The 16,374-nt window shown below is 38.7% G+C and overlaps 1 protein-coding gene across 1 annotated transcript in view; it reads right to left on the bottom strand.

The window, feature by feature from the left end:
• Positions 1-6,321: 6,321 nt before the first annotated feature.
• DCHS2 (dachsous cadherin-related 2) overlaps positions 6,322-16,374 on the bottom strand; it is a 226,263-nt gene continuing 216,210 nt past the window's right edge. Inside the window, exons 17-20 of the mRNA XM_031464355.2 lie at positions 14,808-14,938; positions 12,667-12,953; positions 11,580-11,712; positions 6,322-9,746 (exon numbers count right to left, since the gene is read on the bottom strand). Coding sequence (XP_031320215.2) covers positions 7,123-9,746; positions 11,580-11,712; positions 12,667-12,953; positions 14,808-14,938 — 3,175 coding nt within the window. The 3' untranslated portion in view covers positions 6,322-7,122. The remainder of the gene's footprint in view (positions 9,747-11,579; positions 11,713-12,666; positions 12,954-14,807; positions 14,939-16,374) is intronic.

Below are 16,374 nucleotides of genomic sequence, written 5' to 3'. Positions count from 1 at the left end.
CTTGGTAGTTCTCTGATGCCTCTCATACACATATATATATTAAAAAAAAAACTTTCTTTTTCTCTTTCTTATTCTTACTCAGTTTTTTACTTATTCTCAGCAGGAGAGTTGGTATACAACACGTTAATTCATCATTACAGAAAGCCTTCACATGTACTTGGATTCATTTCTGGATTTTCTATTCTGTTCCATTAGTCCAGTGAGTCATTTTTTGCCATAATTTTTCTAGTGTGTCTTCACTGTGCTTTGGTACATCATTCAGCAAATTAAGTCTTTTTGGTTACAATATATTTTATACTGCAATTATTTTCTGTTGCTTACGTTTGATTAAGATGGGTTTTCCTCAATTTATAAAGTTACCATATAGGAGTGGTGACAGATCAGAATAGCTTTCTTAGATTTATGGCTCTAGGACCCCCTCTTCTCTTGTTTCTGCAAATTATTTATAAATAAGAGATTTTTGTACCTTCTACTTCCTCTGGCCCCCTTTCCCCCTTTGTATCTAGGACTTCTTTCCCTTTACTAGTCATAGGAATTCGAATTCTACTTTTGGTAGACTTAGTATGTGGTTCTGCTCCTCTAGAAGGCAACTTGGTTGTGTATTTCTTAAAGCTCTGGGGGCCTGGACACACCAGCATAATCTAATTTCACTTTAGTCTTTCTACATTGATCTACAAAGTGGGTACTCTATAGTCCTTTCCCAATTTTGACAGTTATTCTCAGATCTGCCTGCTAGGTTTCTCTTCTGAGGATAGACCTTTCCTTGCATAGGTGAGTACTTGTTGGTGATACACTGTTCTCTGGCTCAAAGAAAATTGCAAATTGCTCCCCTCTGTTATTGCCAATAGTTGGTCCTTTTGCTTTGCCTGTTCATGTTCTAGAATTTGTAGGAGCGACTTTACTTTTTATGAAAAGTGTGGTCCATGAGCTTATACTTTCACTGGCCAACTGCTCTGTTTCGTAAAGTCATTTGAGAAGATTTAAACATCTACACTGCTGTTGCTATCTTGCCCTGACTAGAACCTAAACCATTGCTCTACTTGGATTTTGGAATAGCAAACTACCCTACTTTTCTGTTCTATCTCACTAGTTTGTTTGTTTGTTTGTTTGTCCCTGAGAGTTGTTTGTTGGAGCTTCTTTCTTCTTTTTTGACTTCTTGGTCCTTGTCCCAAAGGTCAGTCCCAAGATCGTTTCTCTATTTACTTACTCCCCCAATCATCTCATCCAGATGACTTGAAATATTATCCATAATCTGATGACTCTGCAATTTCTCTCTATTGTCCTAAATTTTCTCTTAAACCCTAGACTCGTGTCTAGCTTTCTCCTTACTCATATCCAATTCATTATCAAGAACCAGCAACACTACCTCCAGTATACATCTTGACTCCATTCACCTCCACCTGCAGCCCTCCAGCTGAGCTACAATCATCACCAGCTGAGATTAGCACACTAGCCAACTGACTGGGGCACTGCTACTGCATTAACCTCCTCCCCACCTCTACCTTGGTCTATTTTCTATAAAGTAGTACTCTTTAAAAATGTGAATCAGATAATATCCTGGGAATAAAGCACCAATGACCTCCCACAACACTTGGAACAAACTCTGAAGTCTTTTATTATAGCCTACAAGGCCTGACATGATCTGAACCCTAGTTACTTCCATGCTTTTATTTCCTGCTACTCTTCCTCTCACACTAGTTCTGGGCCACACTGGCTTTATAGTTTTCCAAACACTCCAAGTGCCCCTGCCCCAGGCCCCTTGTTCTTGCTCACATGCATCTTCAATGGTTTCCCCTCAGATTTTTGCATGGCTCATTCACTTCATTCAGTTCAAACAGCATCACGTCAGAAACCTCCCCTGAAGAGTCAAACAGTACTGCTCTCTTCCCCCACAACCTTGCCAATGTCTTCTCTGTTTTCCTTTGTATCTTTAAGAAATGTTCTTCCTATAACTGCACTTACTATTACTTGAAAGCATATTTTTATTGTTATCTCCCTCAATAAAAAAGGCAAGTGCTGTATATACACTGGCTTTATCTACTCTCATTTCTGTATCTCCAGAGCCCAGATCCATGCCTTGTCTGCAATAGACACTAAGTAAATATGTGTTGATTAAATCTATGAAGTATTTCCCTGTTATTATTTCTCATAACTTGTTATACTACTTTTTATTGTTGTAAGTTCAAATGCATCACTCTACCTTTGTTTTATATTTTAAAAAGGTCTTTCTCACCTTTATTCTTTGCTTTGCTTTCAGGTCTTGTGGCTTCATTTTACTCATTGGTCCAGCTAGAATTCAGTTTATGGTGTGAGAAGAAATGATGTCATATTTACCACTTCCCCCAATTCTCCCGCATGCATTTTTAAAATAACCTGTATTTTTTATATGTCACTTTTAATACATACTAAATATATGCACATATAGAATTTTCTTCATAATCTCCTCATATTGTTTTTACTTTAAATTTTAATAAATTTTGATGTAAGCATTCTAGGCCTATCTACAGAACTATATTCTCTTCTCATATTGATAGAACTTTGTTCTGCTAGCCATAGGGTCATCATGGTCTAATACAAGATCTGAAATTAAATTAAATTAAGCCAATACACTAGATCATGTAATGCTATTGTCTCAAACAATATGCTTTTGAATGTCATCTATAACTTGTTGCTATTATGTCTTAAACTCACAAGAAAGGTATGCATATTGTGAGGGAGAAAGAGAAAACAAATCAGATTAAAGAAGGAATTTCTAGTCATTTGACTTTATTTAAGAAATTCTATATTTTGATAGCATCTTTACACTTGCTTTCTCTCTCTCGTGATTGGCTAACATCACAGAACTATGTTAGAATTCACACCTACAGGGGTCGCACCTCTGTCCCAGCCCTCACACTGTGGCCGCTCTGCCCATTCACGTATGTACTCACCCATTCTGAGAAGCATCTGTATTTCATAATACAGGTGGAGACCAGGCCTCTCCCCTGAGGGCTTACTATGTAACAACGAAATCCATGTCTTTAGTTTTGTAACCAAAATAATGCCTTCTCATTCAAGAGATGCACTTGTGCATCTGCTATTTATTTGGTACGCTTTCCCCCTCTCTATTACTCACTTCACAGTTTTGGTTTAGCAAATATATCGGGTGAAATGAGGAAAATTATATAGACCAAAACAGTAGGATGTGCTAAATTGTCATTAAATAGCCAACTGCAAAATAATTTACGTCACTGGAAGTCAAACAAAGTTGCCAAAACTTGAGAACAAACTATCAATTTTGCCTATATCGTGGTTTAAGAGTGATATCAAATGTAAGATTTTAATACAAAATCCCAATTATCAAGCAAACACTCATTTTTAAAAAGGATGAGCTACCAGAAAAAAAAGAGTAAGTCCTAAAATTCCATATTCTGCCCCAGCTGTCTTCTGCACTTCCATTATGTGGTATGTACGTAAAATCACCTACTTAAAACTGTGGCTCATGCAATGCCAAAGTTAAGACAGTGGGGGTTAAGGTGAGGCAATCATTCCCATTCTTTTATTCTGTAATTCACCCAAAATACCCACCCCACGACAAATTCAAGCTCTTATGGTCAAATGTATGCTAGTTCACTGTCACCTAGCTGTAGGCTCACAACTTGATAAACTTCAAGTTTCAGATAATGGAGGGAGAGACTTGAAAGGAACAGATAGGAAGGAGGAGAAAAAAGGTTCCTTAAAAACAAAAAAAAGAAAAAAAAAAGCTCAATCCCTCAACAGGATGAGCCTATGAAAGGTAAGTGATTCGGCAAAATCTTTATACTTAAACATTAAAAAATTTTTTTAATACAAGTCCTTACCCTTCTCCTTCTTGCATTTCTCTACCCATGCCCTAAACTATTCCTTTTTAGATTTAATCCTCTATTTGCTCTTCCATCCTTTGATCCTTCTCTCCTTCCCTCCTTTCCTTCCTCCATTTCATAATAAGTAAAAGCTACTTTCAGTGACTCACACTGGAATGCAGAGCTTCTGCAGCTTCCCTAATCCTGGTATCCTTCTTGGACAGCATGATTATCCATAAAAACTCTCTCCAGCAATGACTGAACAGATGACTCTACACTTTGGAGCTCAACTGAAATAAACTCAATGAGATTGTCCATAACATCATTGGAGAATCCACTAACCATGTTCACGCCCCATCCTTCATTGCTTTGAAGTGGGTTAGTATCTTAGATCCTTTTAGTTTTGTCTTGTTTATTGTAAAAATTAAGGTACATGTAAAATGGCAACAAAAAAAAAAAAACCCCAAAAACCAAACCAAAAGTAACAAAGCAGATGCTTGGGTGGAAATAATTTTTAAATTATCAATTCATTTTCATCATCACAACTTCTGGAAAACACAGCAAGGGGGTGCTCTGAAACTGAGGGTAAAGGCTCTGAGAAACACAGGTCCTGTCTCACTGGACATCTAACGTGGGCCAAGTGTGCACACGTGGCGGCAGCCAATAGTTTTCAGTGCATTTTAGTATTTTTAAAGAACAGTTAAATGATCAAATCCCTAAAGATGCAGCATTTTCCCCTTTCTTTGCCCAGGAATCTGTTTTGGAAGCCAGTTCAATGATTACTACTAGGACATGGAATTTTGATATCCATTTGGTCCTGATTTACACCAGTATTTTAAGGCTGCCAACAAGAAAGTCCAGAATTTCAGGCAGCCAAAATTCCACAAGAGACAACTGTCTTATTTTATAGCTTATGAATTTGGGGCTTAATACGATTTTCCACTAACAAGTTCTGTACCCCCTCCAGAGTGCTAAAGCCGGTGTGTAGATCAGCAGAGTAACACAGAACACATGAGGCAAGTTAATATTCAACTTGAAGGAAAACTGCAAATTATATTGTTTACGTAGGAAAAAAGCTCTCTAGTTGAAAGGGCTGACATATGATTTATTGCAAACACTTAACCAGCATGTTCACATTTTCACTCTCAACCCCATTGTAACAGTCATTTGGTGGTGGTGTGGCATTTGTTACAGGATTAATAAAGTCATCAATTAAAAATCCACTAGATGCTGGTAAGGAATAGTTCTAAATACTTCATGTCTTCTGCTTTTATTAACTGTCCAGAAGAAATGCAGAATCCTGTCCAGAATGAGTAATAAAATCACAGGCAAATAACTTAAGGAAGAGTTAGACAGTCAACTTTTTAAGCATAAGTAAATGAAGAACCTGGTTAGTTAAAAACAACAACATTTTCTCAGTTCCTAGAAATAGTTCTGTTGTAAAACCAAACTTCCACGTATACTTAGGAAAGAAAATCAGTACAGCATTTCTTCATATGCTCAAAGTAATCTTCAGAAGGAAATCAAAGAGAGTATAAATATTGGAATGTTGAAATAGTAATTATTATTATTTTCTAAGAAAAACCATGAAATCTTCCTCCCTGGATGCTATGAAGAAAAGTAGACATGCATCCAACCTTTAACATTTAAGTATTCCATGCCTAAATGACTTGCCCTAGGATTCCAGGCTTGTCTAAAAACCTTCATGTTTCATACAATTTCTAATATACAATTGATAAAATCAGCATAGGAAGTCTTAGGATTATTTATCTCCCTGCTTCCTACAGTGTTTTCCAGTCAAGAGAAATCAATTATCTTACATAATTTTACAGATGAAGCTTACTGAAACACACACACACACACACACACAAACACACACACGCACACACAATGGAAATATTTCTATAGCTGAATCCCACACTAACCACTAAGAAAACTGCACCTCATGCCCTCTGGATTTGACAGTAGAATCCTAAGCTCTTATCCAAAGCCTGACCATGTTGCCTACCCTGGATGATTTCTGGACCATCATCAGCAGGGTGTGTTCTTTCCTGGAAGCGATAAGAATCTTGGATGGATTCTCGGGCTCACCAGACAGAAGGAGATTGCATAATCCATGAGCATCACACAACAGCACTACGTTTCTGAAACAGTAGCTGTACAAAACAGAATTATTTTAACCAGGTCACCAAACTGCTCCACCTAATGACAGTTAAAACTAAATATCAGTATGAATAAAGGGAAGAAAGACTTCTGACCTCCATTCTTAATTTTTATAGTAGAAATATTTATATAAAAAAATCTTCATTTCGAAATATATTGCTAAATTACTCTATGAAATTCATCATTAGCTAATAACATAATTTTATCTACGCAAAACTATGTAACTGACACCGAGTGGATAAATTATTTCTCACCAAAAGTTACTGTATCTGGAGGAAAATTAAATGAAGATATACATATACAAATTAATCTTCAGAGTTTAATGTCTGTACCCATACCATGTTACAAGACAGAGCTTTGAAAAAAATCATTCTATTTCTAAAGAAGGCCAAGGAAACATGTCTTAGGTGGCAGCCAACCATCCATCTATTGCTTTTATCAATACTTGCCCTCTATTAAGACATGCATTTCTGGTTAATCAGGAATAATTCTTGTATTTGGCACATGACCAATTTCATTCTTAATTTCTCATCAGATTTCCAAAAGACAGCATATTAAATTCGGGTTATGGCCAAACTCCACAAGTTTGGTACCTGGGGCAAAGTGGAGACCTGCGTCTCTAATATATCAGCTCTGCAGAAAACTGCTTCATTTAAAAATTTGTTTATCCTTCCAAATTTCCCCTCTCTGTTACTTTCTGTCCTACACTCATTATTCAGTCTTCACCAATTTGTCTTATAAATAGTGGTATAATCAATCAACTGTCATGTGGCCAGAATGCAGTGTACTTTACTTCCATTTGTTTTCCTGTAAACATTTTGGCAATCAGTCAAGTTCATCGCGTCCTTTGGCAATGTAACCATACAGAAAATCAGGTATGGCAGAATACACACTATTTAATATATATATATACAGTCTTGAGTCCTGAGAGCAAAACATAAAGGTTAAAAGCCAGGGTAACTTCTCATTAAGGCTGGAATAAATTTGATGAACTTAAACGAGGGGGTTCTAAAAACCCAGACTAAATTATACCACTCACTCGTACATAAATGAACTCAATCTCGAGAAACTTGCTTGGGAATGTTTCGTCCAATCATTCACGACCAAGGGAGAGCAGGAGCTTGACATCACAGTTGTTTTATATTTGAACTTCATCTGCTGCTTTAAGTTCATGGTGGGTACCCCTCAGCTGTGTTCCTAATAACCCTCCATCCGACAGCAGTGGAGTCACGACGGGGGTCTGCGCAGTCAGTAGGGAAAGGGATGGAGAAAAACTGGGAGTCATGGCTTCCGGCTGAGAATTGTGATGGTAGTGAATGGGGGAGTGTGGGTATTTCTGAAGTACCTGACCCAGGGTTATGGTTGGCATTCTTGGTGGCACTGCTTTAATCCCAGGCTGGGCTACTGCTGTTATCAAAGGTGGTGGAAAAACAAAAGATTTCTCTTTTGGAATGTCAGGCATATGTAAATGCTCATCCTTTAGTTTTGCAATATCATTAAATACTGAGGCAAGAGGTTGGAACTTGGGTTCCCAGCTGAGGAGACAATCCCAGTGATAGCTGCTTCTGACATCATGATCAGAGTTTCTCTGGGCTGAAGGAGCTGCACATCCCGCTTCCTGATCACCCGAAATAAAGGTGACCTCTTTTCTGATGTCAGCCAGGATGCCTTCTTTTCCCTCTCTCTTCTTTAGCGGCGGGAGTAACACATTATTTTGAACATAGGTTGCACCACAGCCTTCTCCTTGGTCTCCTTCCTCAAATGGATGGTTGGCATCTGCTATTTCAGTGGTGACCACCACATCAGTTTCTCCAGACAAACAGGAGAGCTGGTCTGAGTCCCTTGGGATTCCTGAATCTGGCACCCTGGACTCCCGATCACTCAGAGCTGAGTCAGAGTCCTTTCTGTAAGGGTGATCGTTGATCCTCTGGATTTCCTTATCTTCTGCAGTTTCTCCTTCCACAGAACAGTGGCCACTGGAGTTTGAGTGCCTGTACAGATCTGCAATGTCCTTCTCCATGATTCTTATTAAACTCAACCATTCAGGCATGGAGTCCACGGGCACCACCTCATTCCCGTACTCATTAGTGTCCTGGAAGGGCTGGAGCACAGTGGCTTCCCCGGCTGGTCTCAAATGGATATCCAAGGATGACGATGTTTTCTTTTCTTCATAATTGTTTACTGCATCTTTTGGTTTATGTCTTAAAATCAGCACGAGGAGAATGAAGATGAGTAACAGAAACGCTAAAAAGGAGACTATGAGACTGATGGAAAAGCTGTTAGCGGATCCTGCTGAGTGTTTTCCTTCCAAGGAGAAAGACACATTCACAAAAACAGTACACGATGCAAACTTGGAGTCTGGTTTGGGGCTACGAGCAATTATTTTCATTTCAATGGTGTCTTCTTTGCTGACTTGACTTTTTATTAGGGGAAGGGCTCGACTCAAATAAATATTTCCAGTAGTTTTATTTATTGAAAAGAAAGGAGATGGGGTTTCGAGGGAGTAAAGAATAACTCCGTCGATACCAGCGTCTCCATCTGATGCTTCCACTCTGCCAATCAACTGCCTTACGTTATTCTTTTCGGGGAGGTTGAAAAAATATTGATCCTGAGTGAAAATGGGTTCAAACTCATCTATTCCTTCAATATCCACCCAAACCATTATGGAGGCTGTGGAGTCCCCCTTGTCTTTTGCCTGAACTGTGAGGCAGTATTTTTGGTCATTTTCATAGTCAAGGTCTTGCTTAGCATGAATATCCCCTGTTAAAGGGTCAATGAGGAAGAGATCACGGCCGTGAGGCACCTCGGGAGGGACAGAGCAGGGTGATACAATAGAATAGGTCAGTTCTCCATAAGGACCTGTGTCAAAATCCAAAGCGTTTACAGAACAGATGGTGGAGAAGACAGGCCGATTTTCAGGAACGACACAGTTTAAGCTGGGGAACATAAACTGAGGTGCATGGTCATTGTCATCAAGGACACTGATGAACACAATTGCAAAAGAAAAATGCTTCTTTTCTTTATTAGAAGCTTGGACGGTTAAAGTGAATTTTACTGTTTCTTCATAATCCAGCAGTTTAATCAAATAAAGAACTCCGGTTTTTTCTTCCAAGCGAAAATGCCCCTTCTCATTTCCAGAGAGCAGGTGGTAGGTGATTTCTGCGTGGGAAGCCACGTCGCGGTCATTTGCTGAGACCACAGTGATGGGACTCCCTGGAGGGGTGCTTTCTTTGACGTGGGCATGATACTCCAGGCTGCTGAACGTAGGGGGGTTATCATCCACGTCGAGTACTTCTATTGACACGGTGGCTGAGGAGCTCAGTGGAGGGCAGCCGTGGTCAGACGCCAGAATGACCAGCTTGTGACTGGCGGCTGCTTCTCTGTCCAGGCTGTGATGCAACACCAGATAACCAACTGGCTTGTAAGAACCCTCGGAATGAATGAAACTTGTCTCCACGTGGAAGCTGTTCTGTGAGTTACCACTGATGATGGAATATTCAACGTGCATGTTTTCACGGGTCCAGTCATGGTCAATGGTTGAAAAGGTGACAAGTGTGCCTCCAACTGCGGTGTCTTCACTCAAGCTAAGGTTATAATAGTCTCTTGCAAACTCAGGGGCAAAATCGTTCCTATCTTGTATTTCTATCTCCACTAAGGTAACAGCCCTCAGGTCAGGAATTCCGCCGTCACTGGCTTCAACAAGAAATCGAATGGTTGATTTTCTATCCAGAAGTAAGACAGGATTGATGGTAAATATTGTGCCTGAAAAACAAGACATAAATTTTCAACATGGTGAAATAAAATTTTCATGTTTCTTTTAGTCAGCAAATATTCACTAATATGTAAAATTTGTTTAGTTGTGTTAAAGTGACAACCAAGAGTAACTCCAAATAGAAAATTTAAATTACTACATTTATACTTTTGTAACACTTAAGATTCAGAAATAATATTCACTCTATTGCATATGTGTGCTACTTGAAGATGACCTTGCCACAAATTTTTTTCAATTTTATTTTTGTATTTTATATAAAAGTAATTTTATATTACTTTTTAAAGAAAATGTACTCTTATTTAATAATATATACCTCAATCTATCACCCACAGACACATGTATAGAGACATTCTGGCATAAAGATATTTATTCTGAAAACACTGGATGACAATCATTCTAGTCAAATGAAAGTAGTCAATATGATCATGTAGGTTACAACTACTGCTTAATTCTAGAGATGTCTTTCCTAAAGCTCTTGGCTAATTCAGCCAGTGGATTTTTCCTCTATTGATGAAATATACTTAATACATTTATCATTTTAAATATAGAAATATATAATTTGTATATGTCTGTAATGGTATTTTTCTAAGGTAAAGATGTGTTTTAAGGATGGTCTCTAAGAAAGAATACAAAATACTATCATTTAAATGCCACATTTCAGTTAGAGTGAACCATGAACTAAACTGACTGGGTAATATTTAATATTTTAAAAAGATTCTAATCAAGAATCTGATCGAGTCTTATTGTGAAGTTTGTTGATAATGCAGAGCAAGGAAAAGTCCCACCAGCTGTGTGGGGACATTGCCTACCTCTTCCTGTCACAACATTCCGAGGGCCTCAGACTGGTGTTCTGTGACTAAATTCTCCCTTTAGGTAATCCTGAGGTTCTTTTTTAAATTGAGAATATAATTGGCATAAAATTGTATTCGTTTCAGGTGCACAGCATAAGGATTCGATATTTGTGTATGATGCAAAATGATCAGCACAGTAAAGCTAGTTAACACCATCACCCAGAGGCTAACTTTTAAATCAGCTCTCACTCGTGAAATGATGCAGTGGTGGGTGGAGACGGGGACACCCAGTGTGACACGTCCCAGGCCCTGCTCTTTTCTGGAGTGTGCTCTGCTAGGGACAGGGCTTTGCTAGTTGTTCATCTTTATCAAACTTAGCTTGAATGTCTACTCCCTGTTAACATTTCTCTATACGATGCTTAACCTTTCTACACTGGATGCATCTACCTGCCTGAATCCATTTCACAACCGCAAATGTCTTCATCTCTGATAAAAATTCAAAGAGCCTTGGAAGGCGTCAAGTACACCAGAACATCCTCAATGATTTTCACTTTGGAGAGATGCTCAAATCATTTTCCTTTTTCAGTTTTTTGGGTCCTTGTTGAATATATGATGCCATGACTGAACTTCTTATACTTGGCTTGGGGAAAAAAAAGCTTCCAAACTCTGGTAACATGAAGTTCTCCATTCTAAATGAACACCTTCAACTTCATTTTGATTCTTGTTGGGAACTGGGATAATTCACTGGCCTGATGGACTGGTGTTTACTCTGTTGAGGTCCCTGAACTTCTGCGCATGTGCCAGCATTGAATCAACTCCTTTGGCTTTCCAGCCATTGAGATGTTGGAGGAGAGAAATGGAACAGGGATTTGCTACCACAGCATTTGACGTGAAAAGAAATAGGAAGGGGGTGTCTATGATACCAGTGGGTTGGGGGGATGTCCTATTTTAGACACATTTGGAAAGGATTCCTTCCAGTTTCCAGCCTGTAGCTCTAACCTATGAACACTAAAGCCACTCCAAACAACTCACCATTTGTAGGATCAACTGAAAATGTCTTAGAAGAGGGAAGGATCCTGTAGGAAATGTTCTCGTTGCTTTCCACATCTGTGGCCGCCACGGTCAGCACCGGGTACCCCACAGGCACTGATTCAGGAACAGTGACCTGGGGGAAAAGGAGAGAGATGGACATTGTGCTTAAAGGCTGTAGCTCTTTTCATGAGCGGGGCCGGAACACGAAACCATTTTATTCATTTTGCTTACGGAAAATACAGAGAACCTGACTGTGTTAGGTGTATTCACTTACAGCATTGCCATAGTAGGAAGATTGTATTAGTAGTTCCAGAAGTCAGGAAAACAACATTTAAAATTTTTCATTCAATTTTAATCTTTATTATGAAAAAAATTTCCTTCTGAATTATTTCTGCATGGTAGAGAATAACTAATATGTTCACTAATGTATTATTACACTGTACACTGGATAATTGTGTACATTGGATAATTTAACAAGCCTTCACAGAAGACCATTACTGAGGTTAGTTTTTTCTCCTGTCTTTACAGGTCAATCTTGCATTTGTCACATTCAAAAGTCCTGGGGCCAATTTTCAAGTCCTTAACTGAATGCGGTCAATTGTCCTTACTTCTGTAAACATATACTATGCTCCAAAATCTACAATTTCCACTTTGCAGTTTTCTTCATGATTCTTTTCTGCAAAATGTTAATCAATATATTGAAAAACATGCCTAGGAAAGAAAAAATTTTACCAAATGAACTGCAGATAATCCAAACTACCTGATTGTCTTATCTGTGGGTTTGCAAATATCAGGTGAGTTCCAGTTATTATAAACAACTAGATCCCAATCCCTCAGCACTAGAAAAATGGTGACATAAATTCATATGATGACATGTGATACATATTTAAGAAACTGAATGACAGAGTCAATCCCATATGTACTTCTATCCTCCATGTATTAAACACAAAACTCTCAGCATCCTCTTAGGCAGGGAAAGCAGTGAATACTGTCTGTCGAAATCAGCCTGTTAACAGAGGTAGGTTGACATCACTTCCTAGTCTTTTTAGTTTGGGCTACGGTTTCAGCATCCCTTTAAGCTCTTTACCTGGTAAGAGTCTTGAGAAAACACTGGTGCATTATCATTGATGTCCAGCACATGGACGATGAGGGTCCCCTCGGTGTGATGCACCAAGTCAGAAATTTGAACCTGCAGCTCATATTCAGTAGCCTCTTCAAAATCCAGCGTTTTCACTAACACCACTACTCCTGTGTTCCGATCAACAGCAAACTTGGTTCCAGGATTACTCTCTTTGACGAAACTAAAGATGAAAGCTGGATTCGAATCTACATCATGAACTGATATCCGAGTCACAATTACACCAGGCAAAGAATCTGAAACAGTCAGGACCAATGTCAGTCCCCATTAAAATTCATCCTTTGAAATACTTTTCTTTAATAGCTCAATCCAAGCATTTTTATTTTAAGTTCAACATGGTTTGCCATTTCTTGGCATGATTTCTCATACAAGACTCGTGACGAACAAACAAAAAGGCTGAAGAATTTATAAGCCCAATAAAAGTGAAAATTTACCACTGAGTAGGGAACTGAGGAGGGAGGGTAGATTCAATTTTTATATTACACTTTTCATCATCTGTTTATAACACAATTCCAGGACCAAGACACATTCTAAGCCACTATCTAGTTTCTGTATCCAAATCATATATTCATGGGGGATGTGCGTTGGGAACATTACGACTCAAAACGTTAATACAAAATGTAAAATTTTGAGAAGTAGGCCAGATTTAAACAAAAATATTTGGATACTGAAGTTAGAGATAGATATTTAGTTCCTTGTATTTATTTTTGTAAAATAATTTCTTCTGAGTGGCACATACTGGTTCTTTCTCTTAAAATCTGACTTTCAAAATTATCAAAATTATCTATAGAAAGTATACATCATACTAGTAATGAAATCAGATCTCTAATGTTATTCACCAAAAACAAACTCACAAAATAGATGACACGGTAAATGTCTCACATGCCATGTGTGTTCTCGACCCTAAACCGCCATGAAAAGGACTTTGTTTTGAAGCTGCTAGGGTACACTGCAGGTGCATAGAAGATGCCAAGACCTTCAGAATAGTTCCACTGTGTGTGAGAGTCCTAATTTTCATCTTTCAAGTCTGAGTATTCCAACCGCATCTGACCTCATTTAGCATGTTTTGATTTATTCAGTTTGTCCTTATGCTGTATTTACACTGGGCACATTGCTGCATTTTGATTCCAATGCATGTGCTTTAGAATAGTACCTTCAGTAAAAGCCAATGAAAATAGATGAAACAAGTGAGAGGCAAAAATGAGCAATTTTTTTTTTTATTGGTAGGCTATTTTAGAATATTTAAAATATTCGTAGATATCCTTTTATGGAGAAGTTTCTGGAATACAGCCCTCTGTGAGATGGGATGTTTATAATTTGTTCAGAAATGGAACATAACAAAATGTTAGGCACACTTTAGGAATATGTTGGATATTAAGAGTGAAAGGAGAGAGGCCACTGTTTGCAACTTCAACTCTAAAAAGCTGGGTTGGGTTTGACCAACAGTACAGCTGTTGACCATAGGCAGATTTGAAATCATAGACTACTGAGTCCTCATACAAGCCAGAGACCCAAGCAATTAAGATTAATCAGCATATCACGTAAAATTCTGTATTTTCAACCTCTACCATTTACATGGTAAAAATTTTCTGCAATTGTTGATGTTCAGTTTATACTAGAGGAAAATGGTAACTTTGTGCAAGGAACACCCAGCTCCTCCACTTATGACTTGTCGTTAGTGTCCTGCACAGACTGACAGAGTTATCAGCCCAAGAACACCGCTTCCTCGCAGGGGAGCTTCAGGGTGATCATCACAGTCAACAGAAGATGCTTCTTCATGGAGTAGAGCTCACTTTTGAGAAATGTCCATACACAAAAAAGAAGCTATGTGGAGTGGTGGTTTGACCTTGGGAAACTGGCCTCCCGCTGATTTGTATGCAAATCCCAACTTTTAACATTTAACTCCTTTGACATTCGCTATTTAACTTTTGACCATCATTTTTTATTCTGTAAAATGAAGGCAAAAACTATTTATGTTGTGGTTGTTGAGAATCGGAACTCATAACTAACATAGCACCTGGTTGAAAAAAAAATGGTAGATAATAATATACAAGTTACTCAAAACCACTATGTTGAATCACCACACTTACTTTCTGCAATTTCCACTGCTTCAGAGGGGAGAAATTCCGGAGCATTGTCATTTGTATCAGTCACCTGTATCTCAATCACACTTGTACCAGAAAGCCTGGGTCTCCCTTTATCTGTGGCTTGCACAATCAAGCTGGTTTGGAAAAGAATTGAGGAATGTTATCCATCATCCAGAGAATAAGAAAACAACATGAATATCAGATATCCAGTTGAAAATTTAAAAATGAGCTGACTAGCTACTTTTATTTCTCCCTCTGGCTTTTCTAAATGGCATCACTTAAAACTTATTTTATAAAATGGTAGCCTGAAATTGATCTATTTTGGGTATATTTAGGGAATCAAATCCAGTGAGCCACCAGGGGGTCATGAAGTGCTGAAAATGAACGAACTCTTTCTGGGAGACACAGGGTAAAATTCAGTCCTTCCCTACTAAGAACAACCTAAAAAGTAAAACACCAAAACCTGCTCTTTGGATAAGTGGACTGCCTCCACCCCGCCACACATGGCCTGGATATTGCTACATATTTCCATTTTACTGCACCAACAAAACATAGAGCCACTAAAAGATTGCTTTGTATTGTTTTTTTCAGATCCAAACTGCACGTCAATCAAAATTGTAGAATCAGAACTGCAGAAAGGGCACTGCCATGAAGAATACACATACGACAGATGTGTAATTGACTAGGACTGTAAAGCAAAGTTCAAAGTCCATGATCTGCACATAGTGATCCAATCTCTCTTGGATGATGGTACAACCAGTTATTCCAGCAACCAACTTAGAAACCTTATTAGCATTTTCAACTTCTCCCTTTGTCACCACCTTAACAACACCCAACTAGTTATGAGTCTTATAGATTTTATTACCTGAATATCACCTGGATCAGTGTCCCCATCTACTTCACTCCTACCTTCAGAGCCTCAGATGGGCTAATCGGACATCCTGCTTTACAGGAACTGAAAGGTTTCCTGACATGGGACTTTATTATTTTTTTAAAAGCAGGACAGTCCCAGACAATCTAGGATGCATTGATCACTGTAGCCCCATACCCTCATCATTACCTGGCATGCTGTGTGTTCATTATATCTTTTCTCCACTGGAGTGTTTGTTACTCACCAATCTTCCTACTGCAAGTCTCATCCGATTTCTATTCATCCTCCACATTCAACTGTTCTATCTAAAATCTCGGTTTGAAAATTTGACTCCCCTGTTTAAAACCTTTCTTTGGCATTTCATGTCTACAAGAGGGTAGTCTAAGCCTTGAGCACACACGCATGACCTGCTACAGCCTGGCTTCTGCCTGGAATCCTGTCCTTACGCCCTCACATCTCTGTAAGCCCTCGCTGGCCTCTCATCTGATTTCATGTCCCTCTCTCCATCGCATAGCACCTGGTACGCTCTTCTTCACCCTGTCTTCTTAATGATTTATTTGTCTGCCTCTCCCATTAGTTCTTTGAGGGCAGATGTCTAGCCTTATTTGATTTTCTTTAAATATATGTTGAGTGTTGGTTTCTCAGAATTTATCCAAGATCATAAATCGATTAGATGCCAGAGCCAGATTCCAGCCCAGG

Source organism: Camelus dromedarius, chromosome 1 (genome assembly GCF_036321535.1).
Source record: "Camelus dromedarius isolate mCamDro1 chromosome 1, mCamDro1.pat, whole genome shotgun sequence".
Taxonomy (NCBI): domain Eukaryota; kingdom Metazoa; phylum Chordata; class Mammalia; order Artiodactyla; family Camelidae; genus Camelus; species Camelus dromedarius.
The sequence above is the reverse complement of the archived record's forward strand: the minus strand, read 5'-3'. Positions and strand labels throughout refer to the sequence as shown.